We start from the raw sequence: 15,670 nt of genomic DNA, 5'->3' as shown, positions 1-15,670 counted from the left end.
TTTGACCAGTGGAAACGTTAGCGCTGCAGTCAGTCCTCAGATGCAGCCTCTAAAGGGGTCCGGCACCTGAATCGGGACATGGTTCATGATTAACTTCCATACTGGAGTTCATTCTTGTGTTTGGAGACTTATAATATCTTTTTGTTTGACCAACGCACAAAAGAGCACAACAGCAAATATCCGGTCTGTGAGATGATGCCTTTATTTACACTCAACTGGAGCTCATAGGAGAGGTGCCACTCTTACAAATGCACTGATCCTCCAACCTCAAACAACAACATTATACAGTTGGATATTTAGGAAACACTTATCTCAATTCACCTGATGACTGATTGTACATTGTTTATGTTAACCCAACAGCAAACAAATTTCAGAGTCAGTGGTGTGAAAGCAGCTGCTTTATTCTCTGTCATTCACTCACTGAAATCTAAAAGCTTATATTTTACAACCTGACTCACCTCATTACAGTGGTTTCCCTCCACAGCCTGTTTAATTAGCAGACTATGACTATGGTTTATGATGGCTTCATAAAACAATTTTCATCATTGTAGTTAGAGTGTGGCTTTTTGGTTCTATGATATATAGGCTATTGTATAGTTTCTGGCCATTAAGAAATGAACCTGGCTTAGATTTATGTTCATATGCTTTTTATAACACATCTATGTGCTGTTGTTCGAAGCAACAAGTGCATCCCACCAGGGTGCATCAGTGTTTGTCGTGACTAATATTAGAGCCACTTTAGTTATTCGTTTCAGACACTACTTTGGGCATTTTCTCCTCGGTCGTGTACACTCTTTTGCAGTGATGCATTGTGGGATATTACAAGTCCACTCTACAGGCTATAATAATTTTCACTATCCATTTCAACAGCACTGCAACTCAGGATACAGTATAGTGGACTAGTATAGTAGGGGGAGATTTTGGACATAGCCGCAAGTTCTTCTCTACCTGAGATCCATCGGCAGCTCAGTGATTTGAACTCACAACCATTCACACATTGGGGATATTATTTAGTGTGTGATACAAGGTGCTGCACACAATATTTCAGATTTTTCAGGCCATTTTAATGCATGAGGTCATAAACTTTGACAAACTGCTGTGACACTATGTGCGCAAGTCAGGGTTAATCTGAGGCCTGAGCTGTTTCTGCTTGCTCTGTGTGCACAGAAGTTATCACAGGAAATTCTCCTGATCAAGTTTTTTTTGGCCGTGATCTGCCTTCAGAGTCTTAGTCCATGAGACGTTTGTCATTTTAACCTCTGTTCTGATTGATCTGGTGATTTTCACAATCACACTCTTCACGCCATCTGGATGAGAAAATATTCCATCTGCAGCACAATAAAAATGTTTTTCACCAGTTTCCCAAGTTCAGACAGCTGCTTTCTTTTGATTCTGAAAGAGAAACAGCTTTGGAGATGGATTCAAAATCTTTCTTAGCAATATGAAGACAATACTCTTTTATCTGGATGGTTCAAGAGTCTGTGTCTCTGAAAATACCTCTAGAGGACTGTCTGTTTTCACAGGTGAATTATTACTTAAGTTATTATTGTCCAATTACTTTAGAGAAATTGATGGTTACCTTTTTGATTTGATTCTAATACACTACAGACACTGGGGCTGTTATCAGAGCAGGGGCATCTGTCTTTATGTGCCAGAGTCTCTCCTAACACCTCTCACACATTTTATACTTACGGCAACCTTTACTGTCCACACTCTTTTTTACATTTTATTTCATTTTTCATCAGATATCACATATATCTTTTTTTTTGTATTAGAGAGTGGTCTCTGGCGCAACTTCACCAACCCACAAGGTGCATGGAGAGTGGAAACACAGTGGAAAATGTTCAAAGGAGCTCCAGCAACACTTTAAAACAACTTTATTTGACCAATGCGTTTCGGCTTGTGGCCTTCATCAGGGCCACAAGCCGAAACGCGTTGGTCAAATAAAGTTGTTTTTTCCATATCACATGGGTCGTTTTTTTGTATTGACATGTATTGTCAAGAGCTGCTGACCCAGCCCCCACACACACTCCCACTGGCCTCCACACTTGAGAGAAAGTGGATGAAATCTCAGCAGAGAAAAAGAGTGACTTCATTCTGCAATGACGACCAAGGGTCACAAAACGAGTTGGGACACCGAATGGTCTGATTTAAACGACTGTTGGAAACCAAATCCTTGAAAATATTTTATTTTTTACAACACACTTTTTTACAGTGAGTTCTGGTGGAAACTGTGCGTGCGTGCGTGCGTGCGTGCGTGCGTGCGTGCGTGCGTGCGTGCGTGTGCGTGCATGTGTGTGTGTGTATAAGGAAAAAAATAATCGTCAGCACCTCTCTACAAATTCAATAAAAAATGTGCGTTATAAAATTCAAAATTTACAGCCGGACTGTTGGATTAGATTCAGTTCATTTTAACACCATGTACTTAACAAATTGCCAGCTGTATTTTCACCTTTTACACTAAATTAGTTCTTTTGCCTTATTACAATAATCAATACAGTTTTAAGTTCTGACACAGTGAATCTCATTCATCATCGATTTGACGAGGGACAGCCAAAAGCGACAAAAAACAACAAAAAAAAACCTTCTTTTTCTCTTTTATTTGCAGGTCTGGCAGCTCAACACATGGTCTCCAGCTCGGGTACCTGTGGAGGCTCAGCTGCTGCTTCAGCCTTCACTTTTTCCATATTAATTTCTTTCATCGTCTCCCCCAGATGTTGTCTGTCTTGTCTTTGGAGTTTGGAGACCCCTCTTGCAGAGCAGTGCTATCGTCCTGGTTCCTGTCAAATTCACAGTGCTGATAGTTTGGGACAACACCTGGTTGCTCTGACTTCCATGCAGTCTGATGGTCATTCAGGCCTTTAAGATCGATTTCTTGTGCTGAAGTTTTATCGTGTTCTTCTCATGATTCTCTTCATCTTGGAGGATTTAAGATGTAACCTCTCTTTGAGGAACACTTGAGCAATCCTCTATTTAAACTCTAACTAACTTAAAGAATTGTTTAGTTATTCCATACGTCACCAATTAAGATTATACTTTTCATCTGGGAGGTAAATTATCTTGTCACACTATTTTGTACTCCTTTATCCTTCTCTCTCAGTGTTTTATCACTTTATCCAGGAACTTGATTGTTCACTGAAGGTGATGACTCAACGCATAAAAGCCTCTCTGTGATCTGGCTAACCTTCATACTAATGAACAAGACTTTACCTGGGGGGAGACTTCAATGATGAGTTGCCTGACATTTTACAGTTTGTGGGTGGAAATCACAGATAAAGAAGTTGTATACTATACATAACAAAGAGTGGGAAAGTGGGTAAAAATAATACAGTTTTACAAATATAAAAGAACATCAGGCACAAACTCCTTTTACTTCTTTTGCATTATTGATCTGTTTACTTCCGAGTAAGTGCGTCTACCGGCCTGACAGTTGAGGACAAGACGACAGAAGTTGTGACTGAAGTTCTTGAATAGCCCAGCAGCCACACTTTTACCATTTACCAAGTATATATTCTACTTAAACTGTTTGTGTTGGGAAACATATTTTTGCATCTTAGTCATTGCACACATATTCACTCACTGCCAGAATCACGTGAACTCTTGCTCTGTAACCATGAAGCCTTTCTCCCAGCAGCAGGCACACAAGCTGTCTGCTGTTTGCCTGAAGCTTTCCGTTCAGTCTGACAGAGTGTCAATCACCTCTGCCCTAAAGATCTGAAATGACAGTGACATGTCACAGCCTCATACAGCTGTAGTACTGTGGTAAAATCTGAGGCATATGATGCGTATTCCAACTGCATGAAGTCAAGCATCTAGCATATTGCCTTTACTTTATTCACCCTGATCACCTCTGTTAATGAGAATTATGAAATAAATAAAAATGCACAATTTACAATTCAAACTTTTTAAAACTAGCATCCTAGCAGTTTACAATAAATGAAATGTATACGATGGCCACAAAGATTCACTGTGAACCAAGACAAAGTGAATCAGCCTGATTAGCAGGTCGGAAAAACTTAATAATTGTACAGAACTTTTGATTTTTATTCTTTGTATGAAAGGATTAGGGTTACTTAAAAAAATAATTAATTAATAATTGGATCCATAAACACATAGAAATGATCTCGGTCACCTATTTAAACTGTAACAATATCTCCTGCAGAAGCTGCTGCTGACAGTGTGGATGGAGGTTTACATGGCCTCCGCCCGCTGCTTCCGCCTGCTGGCATTATTCTGCTCCTCCAGGGTCACCTCCAGCCTCGCCATCCTCCTGCACTGACCATCGCTCCAGAAAGACCATCAGCTGAGAGCATAGCTACACCAGCGCCTACCCAGCGGTTTGCTGGTGTGGTCCCTGCATGGAGAAAAAAAAGCCCCCTGACTGACTGAGACGGAGCTGGTGTCAGAGGAGTGACTGCATTCCTTCAAGGTTTAAAGAGATTCAAGGATTTCCATCCGAGGACGGTAATGAGATGTTAATGGATTCTGTGCTTTCACATGTATTAATCAAACATCGCACAGAATCTACATCCATGTATAAAATTAGTTCCATTTTTTTTAAATACTCTTGTATAGGGAGTGGTGGGGAGAGATACCCTGCTGTGTACTGTTGCTAAGAAACCACACTGGTGTCTTGACACTCCTTGTGTGGTGCATTATGCTGCAGTCTTCTCATCCATATGCTCTGCTTGGCTTCTGGAGGATCATTTACAACCAGTCAGTGACTAAATGAAGCTAATGACCCACCAAAGATAAATCAAGGCATGTTTTCAGCAGTGTATTACATATGTTTACTGCTGCGGTGGTTTTACTGTCTAATTATACTTCATGATCTAAAATCAGTAATGTCATTAAGAAAGACATAAAAACAATACACACCTTGCTTTACTATTGTTGCACTTCTGTTCACAGCTGCCAGATGAATAAATAAGCACATTTATTGTCACCAAGGATGTTCAGACTCTACACGCATGTCAGTTTCTCTCACAAAAGTTGCTCAGAAACGTTGCAGTGGAGGGAAATGTGAGGTTTTATTGGCACTATTTTTGCACAAGCACATGTCTTTCCTAAAGCTTCAGGGTGGAAAATGCTTTACCATGTGGAATATGTCTCTTAAGTGTTGTGAAGGTTGTTGTTTAACATTCAGAAATCAAATACTCGGGGACAATCCAAGTGGTCTAATTCTGACACAATAAACACTAATATACAATTGACCTTGGAAATCGTGCTGTTAAGTTTCATTATGGAACCTGGAAAGATTTCAAAGTAATAACCATAATCAATGTATATATTATACTGTATATAAGAAATACAAAATAAGAAACGTATATTGCTTTGTATATTTTTACTTATAATAATTTGTGTGGGTATTAAGGTTATTAAGGCATGAAAATAATAACTAAAATAATAAAACGTAATGTAGTGTAGTAGAGTTGTAATATTGTTTGGTTTTGAACTGTTCAAATGATTTCTCCATCTCTTATTGGTGAAAAATTCCACCCAACTTTTTGTGGCTCTGATGAACCACCAGAGGGCCCCTGTGTACAACAGCACATCAAGTCAAAGCTTGATGAAGTACAGTAGTGTAAAAAATAAAGTTTCTCCATAAGAACAAGACATAAGGAAATTGTTTGTTTAAGACAATAATACTAATGTCCTCATGGCAATGTGATAATAACTAATTGCTGCTTTATTGAATGTTTCAGTCTGATTTTATCGAGGCAGACTTTTAATAGTATTAAACCACTCATTAAATAAGAGTTCAAGAAGCCTTACAAAGCTTTCTGCTTCATTCTCTCTGCTACATTAAACTCGTACTCTCCTTTAGATAGACAGCAGTTCTCATATATTCTAAAAGTTGGTTCCAATATACGTTTGTTACTTTTTTTCCCAGTGTGACACAACAGTTTCAGACTGTCATCAGCTGTCACCTATGATGACACTGTAAGTATTACCATCATTGTTGGTGTTGTTGTTGCTATTTTTTATTATTATCATAAAACTTAGACTTTTATTAAACTCACTCACTGTGGAGACACACTGTCCACAACATGTCTTAACAAACGCAATTATGGTATGTTTGTGTTTTTATGTCTCTTTGTCTGATAAAAAAAAAACAACCACACTAAAACAATGTTGAGCCACCAACAGTGGAACACCACTGAGCAAGAGCCTGCATGTAAATCAGCTGTCAAAGTCTCTGAGTGGAGGAAGCCAGGAGAAGATGAATACACAACTTGTGACCGCCAAGCCACACATGTTCCTCTTTATCTTGTTACCCCGACATGATCTGTCCCAACACAAATTACCATGTCACTGGGTTTTCTTATTGTCATTGGCAAACAGTGCAGAGTCTGTGGTGGCCCTACAGGCTCTACTCTAACCCTACATGTCAAGATGCCAGTTAGAAAAGGATATTTCACGTGTTAAGTGTTTCCACTGAGGGAAACTGTATCCATCGCACTAGGATTCGAGATTGGGAAGCATTGACTTCCTATAAAAATGTTCACAGTGTAAATTATGTAAACAAACAATTCTTAATGTTATATTACATCTTATGAAATACACACACATTTAAAAGCCTATACATTTTAGATAAACGTTGACAAATACTGCACATAATAAACAATTTTAAGTGTCCATGAAGGTGTATGCGACCAAGTCAAAGTGTAGTTTAAACCAATTTTGAGATATTTGTATATTGTTTCTGTACAGATTTTGAAGAAGGCCTCAGGGCTGAAACGTCATTCTGCATGCTAATGCGTCAGCTCATATGTGTCTCACACTTGGCCTGCTAAAGTGAAAACTAGACAATTATGTAGAGGTTTTTATTTTTACATGATTGTGATGGCTGCACTCGCTGCCACAGATTCATCTGTTTCATTTTCTTAATTAAGTATTATATTGTGCGAGATATAGGATTTGGTTTGACATATGCAGTTTTATTAGCAATCATTACAATTATCTATTTGGCTGCAGAATTTCAATCAACTTTCTTGGCTGGTTTTACTTTATTGGTTTCATATAGGCTAAGTTATTCAATTTCAATTAAGTCACTTCACTTTTCTTTATTTCTTTAGTTATCACTTCCTGAGTGGTGGTCCAGGAATTCCATTTCAATCAGGCATATGATCTGCTTTTAAGTTTCCTTCTGTTAATGCTTTTGTATTATTCCATTTTTATATTTATTTTACTGGCTCAGAATAAAGTATTATTGTGTAGCCTATTATACGGAAAGTATCAACATAAACACAATGCATACAAAAACTCTAAATATAAACATAATCATGAATATAAACACAACAACTCACTGTAACACGAAACTTGAACACAACATCACTTGACACTTTTTTTCTTGTTTGACTCAGCTAAGAAGGTTGTTGGGTGACTGTCCTGGATTTGCATTCACAAGCCTGGTGCTAACACAACAAAGCTGAGGTCTGATGAGTCATCTCTGCATTTATCATAACGTTTAGGTTTGAATGAGCAAAATACATCAACCCCAAAGGAAGAATTTGTGTAAGTCTGAATATTTCTCTGGATAACAGTAGCCTACATTTCAGGCGCTGGGGGAGTAGTGTAAACAGCCTCGTAAAGTAGAGTCTTTCCCAGCACACTGACACATTTCCTCTCCTTGCTGGACAACAGCAGGAAAGAGAAAGGCTGTTGTGACGGAAAGGCTACATATAGTTGTTACAGTAAAAGGTGTTTACATTATTTGGCACTCCCCACTCCCCTGTGTGCGCCATCAAAGGCCACATTTAAGTCGCGCCACAGTGCTCCCTCCATCAACACATGGCAGTCAGAATTTATCGAGCGGCAGCCAATCAGAGCGCTCCTTTTAGGGCGAGCCTCCGCAGCGGCCGGCCAATCAGGAAGGCGGAACAGGACCCGTGCCTCCGAGTTGTGCAGCGATGCAGTCACGTGACGTTAGGAAAAGGAATGCCAACATGGACCCGTGGCAAGGACGGGATGTGAGTGTGCTACGACAATAACACGACGGAAGAAAAAAAAAAAGGAAACACGAAGAAAATACACAAACCCATCGACGGCGCAGCTTCCCTTCACCGAGCCTCCCGCGAACTATACTCACGGTAGGTCGAGCCAAAATGTCCGGGATTCTCCTGCTCGGTTCATCCGGAGAGACGGAGGAGTATAAATAGAACATTTTTTTTTTGACCCAACCGAACTTGAGACTCGTGGATTCCGATGCAGGCGTAGTTGCACCCAGGCGGATTGCCATGTTGTCGACCGCTCCTCCGTTTACAAACACAGTTTTTTAGCTGCTTTCACGGGCCGATTGTTTTCTCGGGGTGACTTTTCTTCACCATATGGCTCTGGGCGCGTCTGCGTGAGCTGTGTTTTTTTTTCCTTTTTTTCTCCTTTCTTTCCTTCTTTTATTTTTTGTGTGCAGCGCCTTGTTCCTGCACTGTGTCAAGTCCGAGGCCCTGCTGCAACATGTGCCTGACGGTGTGACAGCAGCAACAAACATCCTTTACATAAGCGAAGGGGGATTATCTTCCCCTTGTGAGTGGAGGCTGTGTTTTTCAAATGTGGCATTCACGGACCCGATGGAGGCCTGGCTTAGACAGACTCCCTGGCCTATTTAAAGTTGAACTTTTTGCACATTAGAAATAAGCATACTCGAATCATAATCTTTAAATGTTTTCTTCTCATAGCCTTTGCTTCTGCCCCTGTTAATATAAACATATATGGCTAAACAACACATGGGGCCTAATAGTACCAGAGAACTGCTATTCATAAGGGCTCAAAGATCAAAATGACCTTATTATTAAGGTCTGCACTGTCAACAAAGGCTGGTTCTGTATGATTAACTTGATTTCTGCAGGATCTATATAAATGGCTCAGTAAAGGCCTAAGAGCTACATTTTCTTCTTGTGGCCCTCAGACAGGTTAATCTTTGCATGACTGATTGGCCATTCATTTTTGGGGTTGATGTTTTCCTCTTGTTAAAGAGAAAATCCAAGTCTCAATCCAGATTTTCTATTTGGCATGTACACACAGGAATTGAGTTTTGAGTAAAATATCTAAAAGTACAGAACCAAGGGGTTCATAGGGCCGAGCTATACAGTATATTCATGTTATCGTAGATCAAGTTGAGTCACTTTGGTGTCAACTTATTGTGTTATTCTTAGAATTTCTTAGTTCAAAGAAAAGGTGTTATTTATGGTTTGAATTAAGGACAGTGTTTTGTAACAGTAGAACCGTTCACTATTGAACAGTAATCTTATTATGAGGATGATTATGCTATATTTGCTGTATTATATTACTCAGTATCACCAGCGTTGAACCATACCACAAAGGGCAGGTTTATGGTATAGTTAGTGAAATTTTAGTGAAACTTTTTGGTTTAAAAGTGTAGAAGTTAAAAGTTGTCTGTTGCCTGACGAATTGTAAAATACACAGCAAATGAAATTGTCTCTAAGAATCCAACAAAGTAGTTTCCAGTGGGATACACTTGTTTATAGATTATCTCATGGAAGTGTACAGGTTGAGGTCAAGGCCTCACAATATTGTAGAGAGAAACTACCCATTAATGAGAATGAATGTTGTGGTGGCAGATCTGGATCACCTGGACACCTGCAGAATGAGTAGAGCGAGAGGAGAAGCCCAGACGATAAGAGAGACAAATTACAAAATGAATGACATGCCCTGGTGTGGAGAGAGAAACAGAAAGCAGAAGTGCTCAAAGCATCATGGGAGTTCCCCCAGCAGTCTAGACCCTTAGCAGCATGACTAGCGCTGGTTCAGCGTGCACCTGATCCAGCCTTACCCATCATCTTAAAAAAAGAGTGAAAACATGGCAAAAAAAAAAATCTGGGAACAGCAGTAGAGAACGAATCAATTTTACTTTCAGTTGTGAAATAAAATCTTGTTTCAATGTTGCCTCTCTCTGCAGGTTCTGCGATTTCCTCGACATCCTTTTCTGCCGCGCCATCGGGCCTGGATCAATGGTGTCTCTCAGCAGCAGAACGCTGAGTCTGGAGAACGACCTGTTCAGGGACAGCAGCAGCAGCAGCAGCCTCTTCTCCCTCAGCCTGGGAGATGGAGCCTGCAGCGAGCGGGCCAGTTTAGCCTCCTGCGACAGCCCCGAGGCGGGGGACTTGGGGGCCATACACAGCTCCAGCCCCGGGGTGGAGGAGGAGGAGGAAGAAGAGGAGGAAGAGGACGAGGAAGATGGGGCGCGACTGCACGTTTTTCTCGGAGCGGCGGCGGCAGAGGAGGAGGAACCCGCCAGCCAGGAGCCTACGCTGCCAGAGTTCCCCTTTCATCCCTCCTCCCCTTTCTCCCCGACCCTGGAGGACATCGAGGAGTTCTTGAGGGAAAAGATGGAACTGGTCAAAGAGGGGCTGACACCCCCGAAAGAGGAGGCCTCCCCTCTTCCATGCAGCTCCGGTGACTCCGCGTCTCCATCCTCCTCTGCGCTCCTGGCCTCTTCCTCCTCCTCCTCTTCCTCCTCCTCCTCAGAGACTTGCAGTGACCCCGGGACTAGTGCCTCTCAGTGCTCCCCCAGCCCAAACACTCCTCACAGCGAGCAGACCAGCCCCAGCCCGGCTGACTCGTCCCCTTCCGCCCAACTTACCCCTGCACCATCCACCGTAACCCCCCCGGTGCTCCTGGGCGCTCCGCTGGTCCTCCAGCTCCAGCCTCTTCCCGTGGCCCCGCCTCAGCCGCCAGCCGTCTCTCCTCCCGGGACACAAAACGGCATTTGGCTCACTCATCTCATCATGGGGCTCCAGGGTGCTACGGGACAAAATCTGACCCTACTGGCCCCCCAGGTGCCCTCCGCCTCCAACACCACCACCGCCACCATTTTATCCCTAAACAGCGGAGACGCCAAGTCGGCCGACCAGAAGTACGTGAAGATCGCACCTCTGCCCATCACAATGAGGACAGTAGAGATCACAGGTGTGACGGGGGTGGGGGCCCAGGGCAGCGGGCTGTTGAAGGCCATCGCCCCCCGGGTGACCAGAGTTCCACCGACAGAGAGGGTCCACAAGTGCTCCCACCCAGGCTGTGGGAAGATGTACACCAAAAGCAGCCACCTGAAGGCTCACTTCCGCCGGCACACAGGAGAGAAGCCGTACACGTGTAGCTGGCCCGAATGTGGCTGGAGGTGAGTGACAGAGTTTGAACTGGGCCATATTTAACAGTTAAAGCTAAGCTGAGGCAGCGCGGTGGCAGGGACAAAGTGAAAACTAAGCTTAAAGTCATACGCCAACATTTTTTTTTCGTGTCCTGCCTCACTCCCGAGTCGATGACAAGCAGACACCATCCGACCATCGACTGTGCGTGCAGTAACAAGGGAGATAGAGCCGTATCGCCCGTAATTAGCTTAGCTCAGCTCAAACGCTGAAAGTGTATAGGCAGTGTTAGCCTGCCTGCTACCTGAGCCGAAATCAGCTGTCAGAAGCTGATTTAATTTTAGCTCTAAACTCTCTAAATATATCACTTTATCAACATTTCAAACATTTTTAGGCGAGAAAGTAGCCGTTTAGATCAGCAGTGTGTCGTTAATTTGTCTAAATACCAGCTGTTTACAATTTTGTTTGGACCAATTTGGGGCTACTCAAGCTAGCCGTTGTGACCAACGCACTTCCGGTTACTTTCACAAAATAAAACACCCGTTGTCCTTTACATACAGAAGTGCTTTTACTTTGAAATAGGAAGCTAACCTACCCTCGATGTAGCTAGCTTGAACCAAAATAAACCGTCTTTGCTTGAACCCTCCGTTTTGACCGATCTCGTCCCGTTACCGGCATTTGACTGCTCACGATGCCTTACCGGAGAGTTTTGTCAGCTCTGAGACAAAGATCGGTTCGTTTAGAGTTGCTGAAGAGTGTCTTTGATTACTTTAGGTGGAGGCAGGCTAACACTACCTATACACTTCCAGCGTTTGAGCTAAGCTAATTATGGGCGATACGGGCTCTCTCTTGTTACTGCACACACAGTCGAAAGGATGGTGTCTATCTGCTTGTCATGGACTCGGGGAGTGAGGCAAGACACGAAAAAAAAAAATGTTGCCGTATCCCTTTAAGATCAAACAGGGCGGGGCAGTCTGGCCACAATATATCGGAAATCTCTGAATTCTGTTTCGGCACTGATTTTATTCTGAAAGTCCTGAATTTAACTTTAGACTTGTTCTTTTTACCGATTTGATGCGTCTTTGAATCTTTGTGCACTCGCTACAGCTTTTATAACCTCAACACCAACGGACTAGTTAGCAACAACCGAACAATTTAATATATAAACAGTGCATGTTTTAATGAAGCGATCTCTAGATGAAGATTAAAGGAGTAAGTCAAGGCGATAATGTGGCTGTGTTACTTCAGGTACCAACTGAATGTAGGTCAATCCAGGTCGGTTCAGGAAATTCAGTTTACTGTATCTGACAGAGCCAGGGGTATGAGGGTTTCTCAGATGCCAAGATGCTGCTCTGTGGTTAAAATACAATGAGGAAGAGTTTTTCAAGTCTAAAAAAAGGCTAAGCTGACAATAATCTTCTTCTCTGTCAGTGATGTTTATCTAGCCGGAATGTGTGCATACTTGTTTATCAAACTCACTTCCTCGCTGGATGATGGTGACATCAACTCGTACCAACACTTGAGCTACATTCGGTCTTTTTTAACAGACAGATCACTTTTCTTTTCTTTTTGCCTGTTCTATCATTGTGGACAGACTAACTGCAAATGATTTTCTTTCTTAATCTGTTTTTTCACTTCTATTTATTGTTTAGTCAATCACATGTCTAAAAATAGATTTGAAGAAATGCCCTGTCAGTTTTCAGTTGCACAGTTTTCCACAGCCTAGGTCGGATAACATCTCCATGCTCTGCTGTCCAAATGTCTTCAGCGACGGTCACATGGACGACAGATAATTTGCATATTTAAGGCTTTTCAGATCAGCGTAAAATTGAATTTTCCACCTTTGCCCTAAATGACCTTAAACAATTATTCATTTATCAAAACTGCTGATGTTTTGAGTTCGTTTCAGGTCGGTGGTTTGATCGTCTGGCTCCTCGGGTCTGCATGTTGAAGTTTCCTTGCTCGTGCTGCAAGATATGCAAAAAAAAAAAAGTGTTTTAGCAGATGATATGTCGCTCAGAGCATGTCTGTAGAACCACAACACACATTATGTTAACACATTTGTAAAACATTGGACCTTTATCTAAATAAAACTGCAGCCTCGGCATTTTGGATATTAACACTGGGTCGTGTTGCAATTCCAGTCGTATTTCAATCATGCAGCCCGAGTGGCTGGGAGCTGCAAATCGCCTCGGATGGCTGCTAGTGCTCCATCAGCTATAAGTGTGAATGGTTGAAGCTCTGTATGTGCAGAAGAATATGTGTGTAAATGGGTTAATGTATAATCTCTTGAGTGGTTGAGAAGACTAGAAAAGGGCGTTTACAATTACAGTCTATTTACTATGTAATACCACAGCAAGTCAACATTAACCAGCCTCACAGGGATGAGTCATAATAATAAACAGCCAGGAGCTAAAAGGTAACACTTCATTCATATGTTTCCAAAACATTTCATCCTTAACCAAACGGTGCACGTTGGAACAGATTAACCTGAGCAGTCATGTGGGCCTTTGCTGACGAGTGGTTTTAGCTCTTCGGTTATCCTTCTCTTTCCTTGCCAGCGTGAACAAATGTAGGTCACTTCTGTCATTTGTGCACTAAGTGGAGATTGCACCAATCCCCTGGTAATTATGAATCATCATTGTGAATTTTGTGTTTGATAGCTTTATTGCACTCATCCATCATCACATGCATTACAATTGTGAGCAAGTTTGAGCCCCAAAGGTGCAACTAAAATTGTTTCTGTGGGCATAGAGCTTCTGTTTATGAATCAAATGCAGAAAACACAGACACATTTGATTCTGATCACTTCAATGGATCAGAATCAGAATCAGAACTGTTTTATTGCCAAGAGCAGTAAAGGTCAGTTTACAGGACGAGGTCTTGGTGTCAGGTGCAAACATAAAAGTACCAAAAATAGAATAGAATAATAAAATAAAATAAAATAGAATGAATTAAAATATTCTAGTGCAAAAGATATGCATATACTATACAAAAAGGAAATATGCATACCAGATACGACAAATACACATATACTATATAAAAGAATAGAATAAAGATATACAAATACTACTAAATAAGTTATTGTGCAAAATGTTGTAGTGCAGAGTGACTGTCCATAGGTTTAGGGTTATTTAGGGGGAACTGGGGCATTGTTCACTAGGCTGACTGCAGAGGGGAAGAAACTGTTCCTGTGGCGTGAGGTCCTGGTTTTTTTTTTTTTTTGGTTTTGCCAGAGGGAAGGGACTGGAAGATACTGGAAGATACATTGTAGGCTGATAAGAACCCCATCCTCCTGAGTCTGTTTGTAACTGTGTTCCTCCCCTTGTGTCACCAGGTTCTCCAGATCTGACGAACTGTCTCGCCACCGTCGCTCTCACTCCGGCATCAAACCGTACGAGTGCTCGCTGTGCGAAAAGAAGTTTGCCCGCAGCGACCACTTATCCAAACACACCAAGGTCCACCGCAGCTCCAGGCCCAGCAGGATTATCAGGGCTACCGTGTGACGGGCCCATCGGACCCTGCCGTTGAACCCTTCCACCGCACCTGCCTGGGCTCGGCTCTCGTCCGGGGGCGGGGACCGGGTCTCCCTCAGGACTTTTGGTGCTTTGTGAGCAGAACTTACAGAGAACATCTTGAGAGCTGCCAGCTGCCCCTCCCCTCCTCTCCCCTCATCATCATCATCATCACCATCTCCTTATTGTCTCTCTTCCCTGTCGTGTGTATTTTTCATTGCCCCATCTGGGCAACTTGTCTTATACTGAGCTAACAGCCACCTCAGGAAAAACTTGTGGACTTCCTGGCTTAAACACACACACACACACACACACACACACAGACATAAAACAAAACACACAACAGGAGACGGCCTCACAGAGAGTCCCCTTTGTGCAACCCCCGCTTGCACTATCGCCCCTGTTACCAAGCTACCAGGTGCTGTTGAAAAAAGGCAGGTGTTGGCCGAGTGACAGCAATGGGAACGTTTGTAATTATATTATTATTTTGATCCTTCTTTGGCATTCACCCATCTTTGTCAAAGCCAAAATTTCAGGGTCCACAATGGATAAACCTTCCCAACGTGTTTCTTTCTATATTGTTACAAGTGTTACATTGACCCTGAAGCGTTACATTTACGCCATGTGATCTAATCATAAGGCCTGTGATGGACGCGATTCACGCGGCGGAGCGTGACAGCCGTCCCTATGGAGCGACGACCCGACAAAAAGCATTAGAAGTTGCCTGGAAGCACTTGGATGTTCAGAGTTAACGCTTCGCTCTGAACGAACGATACGACCCTGCTGTGACATTGATTCAGTCATACTAGACGTGTGGCTTCGCCGAGATGAGAGAATCTCCTAAACCTCTGTTGTTTTATGACTCCAAACCTGGCCTTTATCGCATTCATCCAACCGTAATCCTTTTTTTTTTTTTTTTCTTTCACTCGCTTGCCTTTTTCTCAGTCCCAGTATGCCCTAATCTCTATCGATGCCTTTTGTCCATATCACAAAACCTCACTTGATCCTGCTGTTGTACTGTTATCATATGACTGCTCTTATTAACTGTGA

At 42.4% G+C, this 15,670-nt stretch overlaps 1 protein-coding gene across 1 annotated transcript; it reads left to right on the top strand.

The window, feature by feature from the left end:
• The first annotated feature begins 7,854 nt into the window (after positions 1-7,854).
• LOC310985935 (uncharacterized protein) lies at positions 7,855-14,873 on the top strand. Its single transcript, XM_083971615.1, has 3 exons — positions 7,855-8,093; positions 9,920-11,137; positions 14,443-14,873. Exons 2-3 carry the CDS (start codon positions 9,972-9,974, stop codon positions 14,609-14,611), a joined length of 1,335 nt encoding a protein of 444 aa, XP_083827741.1. The 5' UTR covers positions 7,855-8,093; positions 9,920-9,971; the 3' UTR covers positions 14,612-14,873.
• The last annotated feature ends 797 nt before the right edge of the window (positions 14,874-15,670 follow it).

The sequence above is a fragment of the Trachurus trachurus genome (assembly GCF_905171665.1).
Source record: "Trachurus trachurus genome assembly, chromosome: 5".
Lineage (NCBI taxonomy): Eukaryota > Metazoa > Chordata > Actinopteri > Carangiformes > Carangidae > Trachurus > Trachurus trachurus.
The sequence above is the reverse complement of the archived record's forward strand: the minus strand, read 5'-3'. Positions and strand labels throughout refer to the sequence as shown.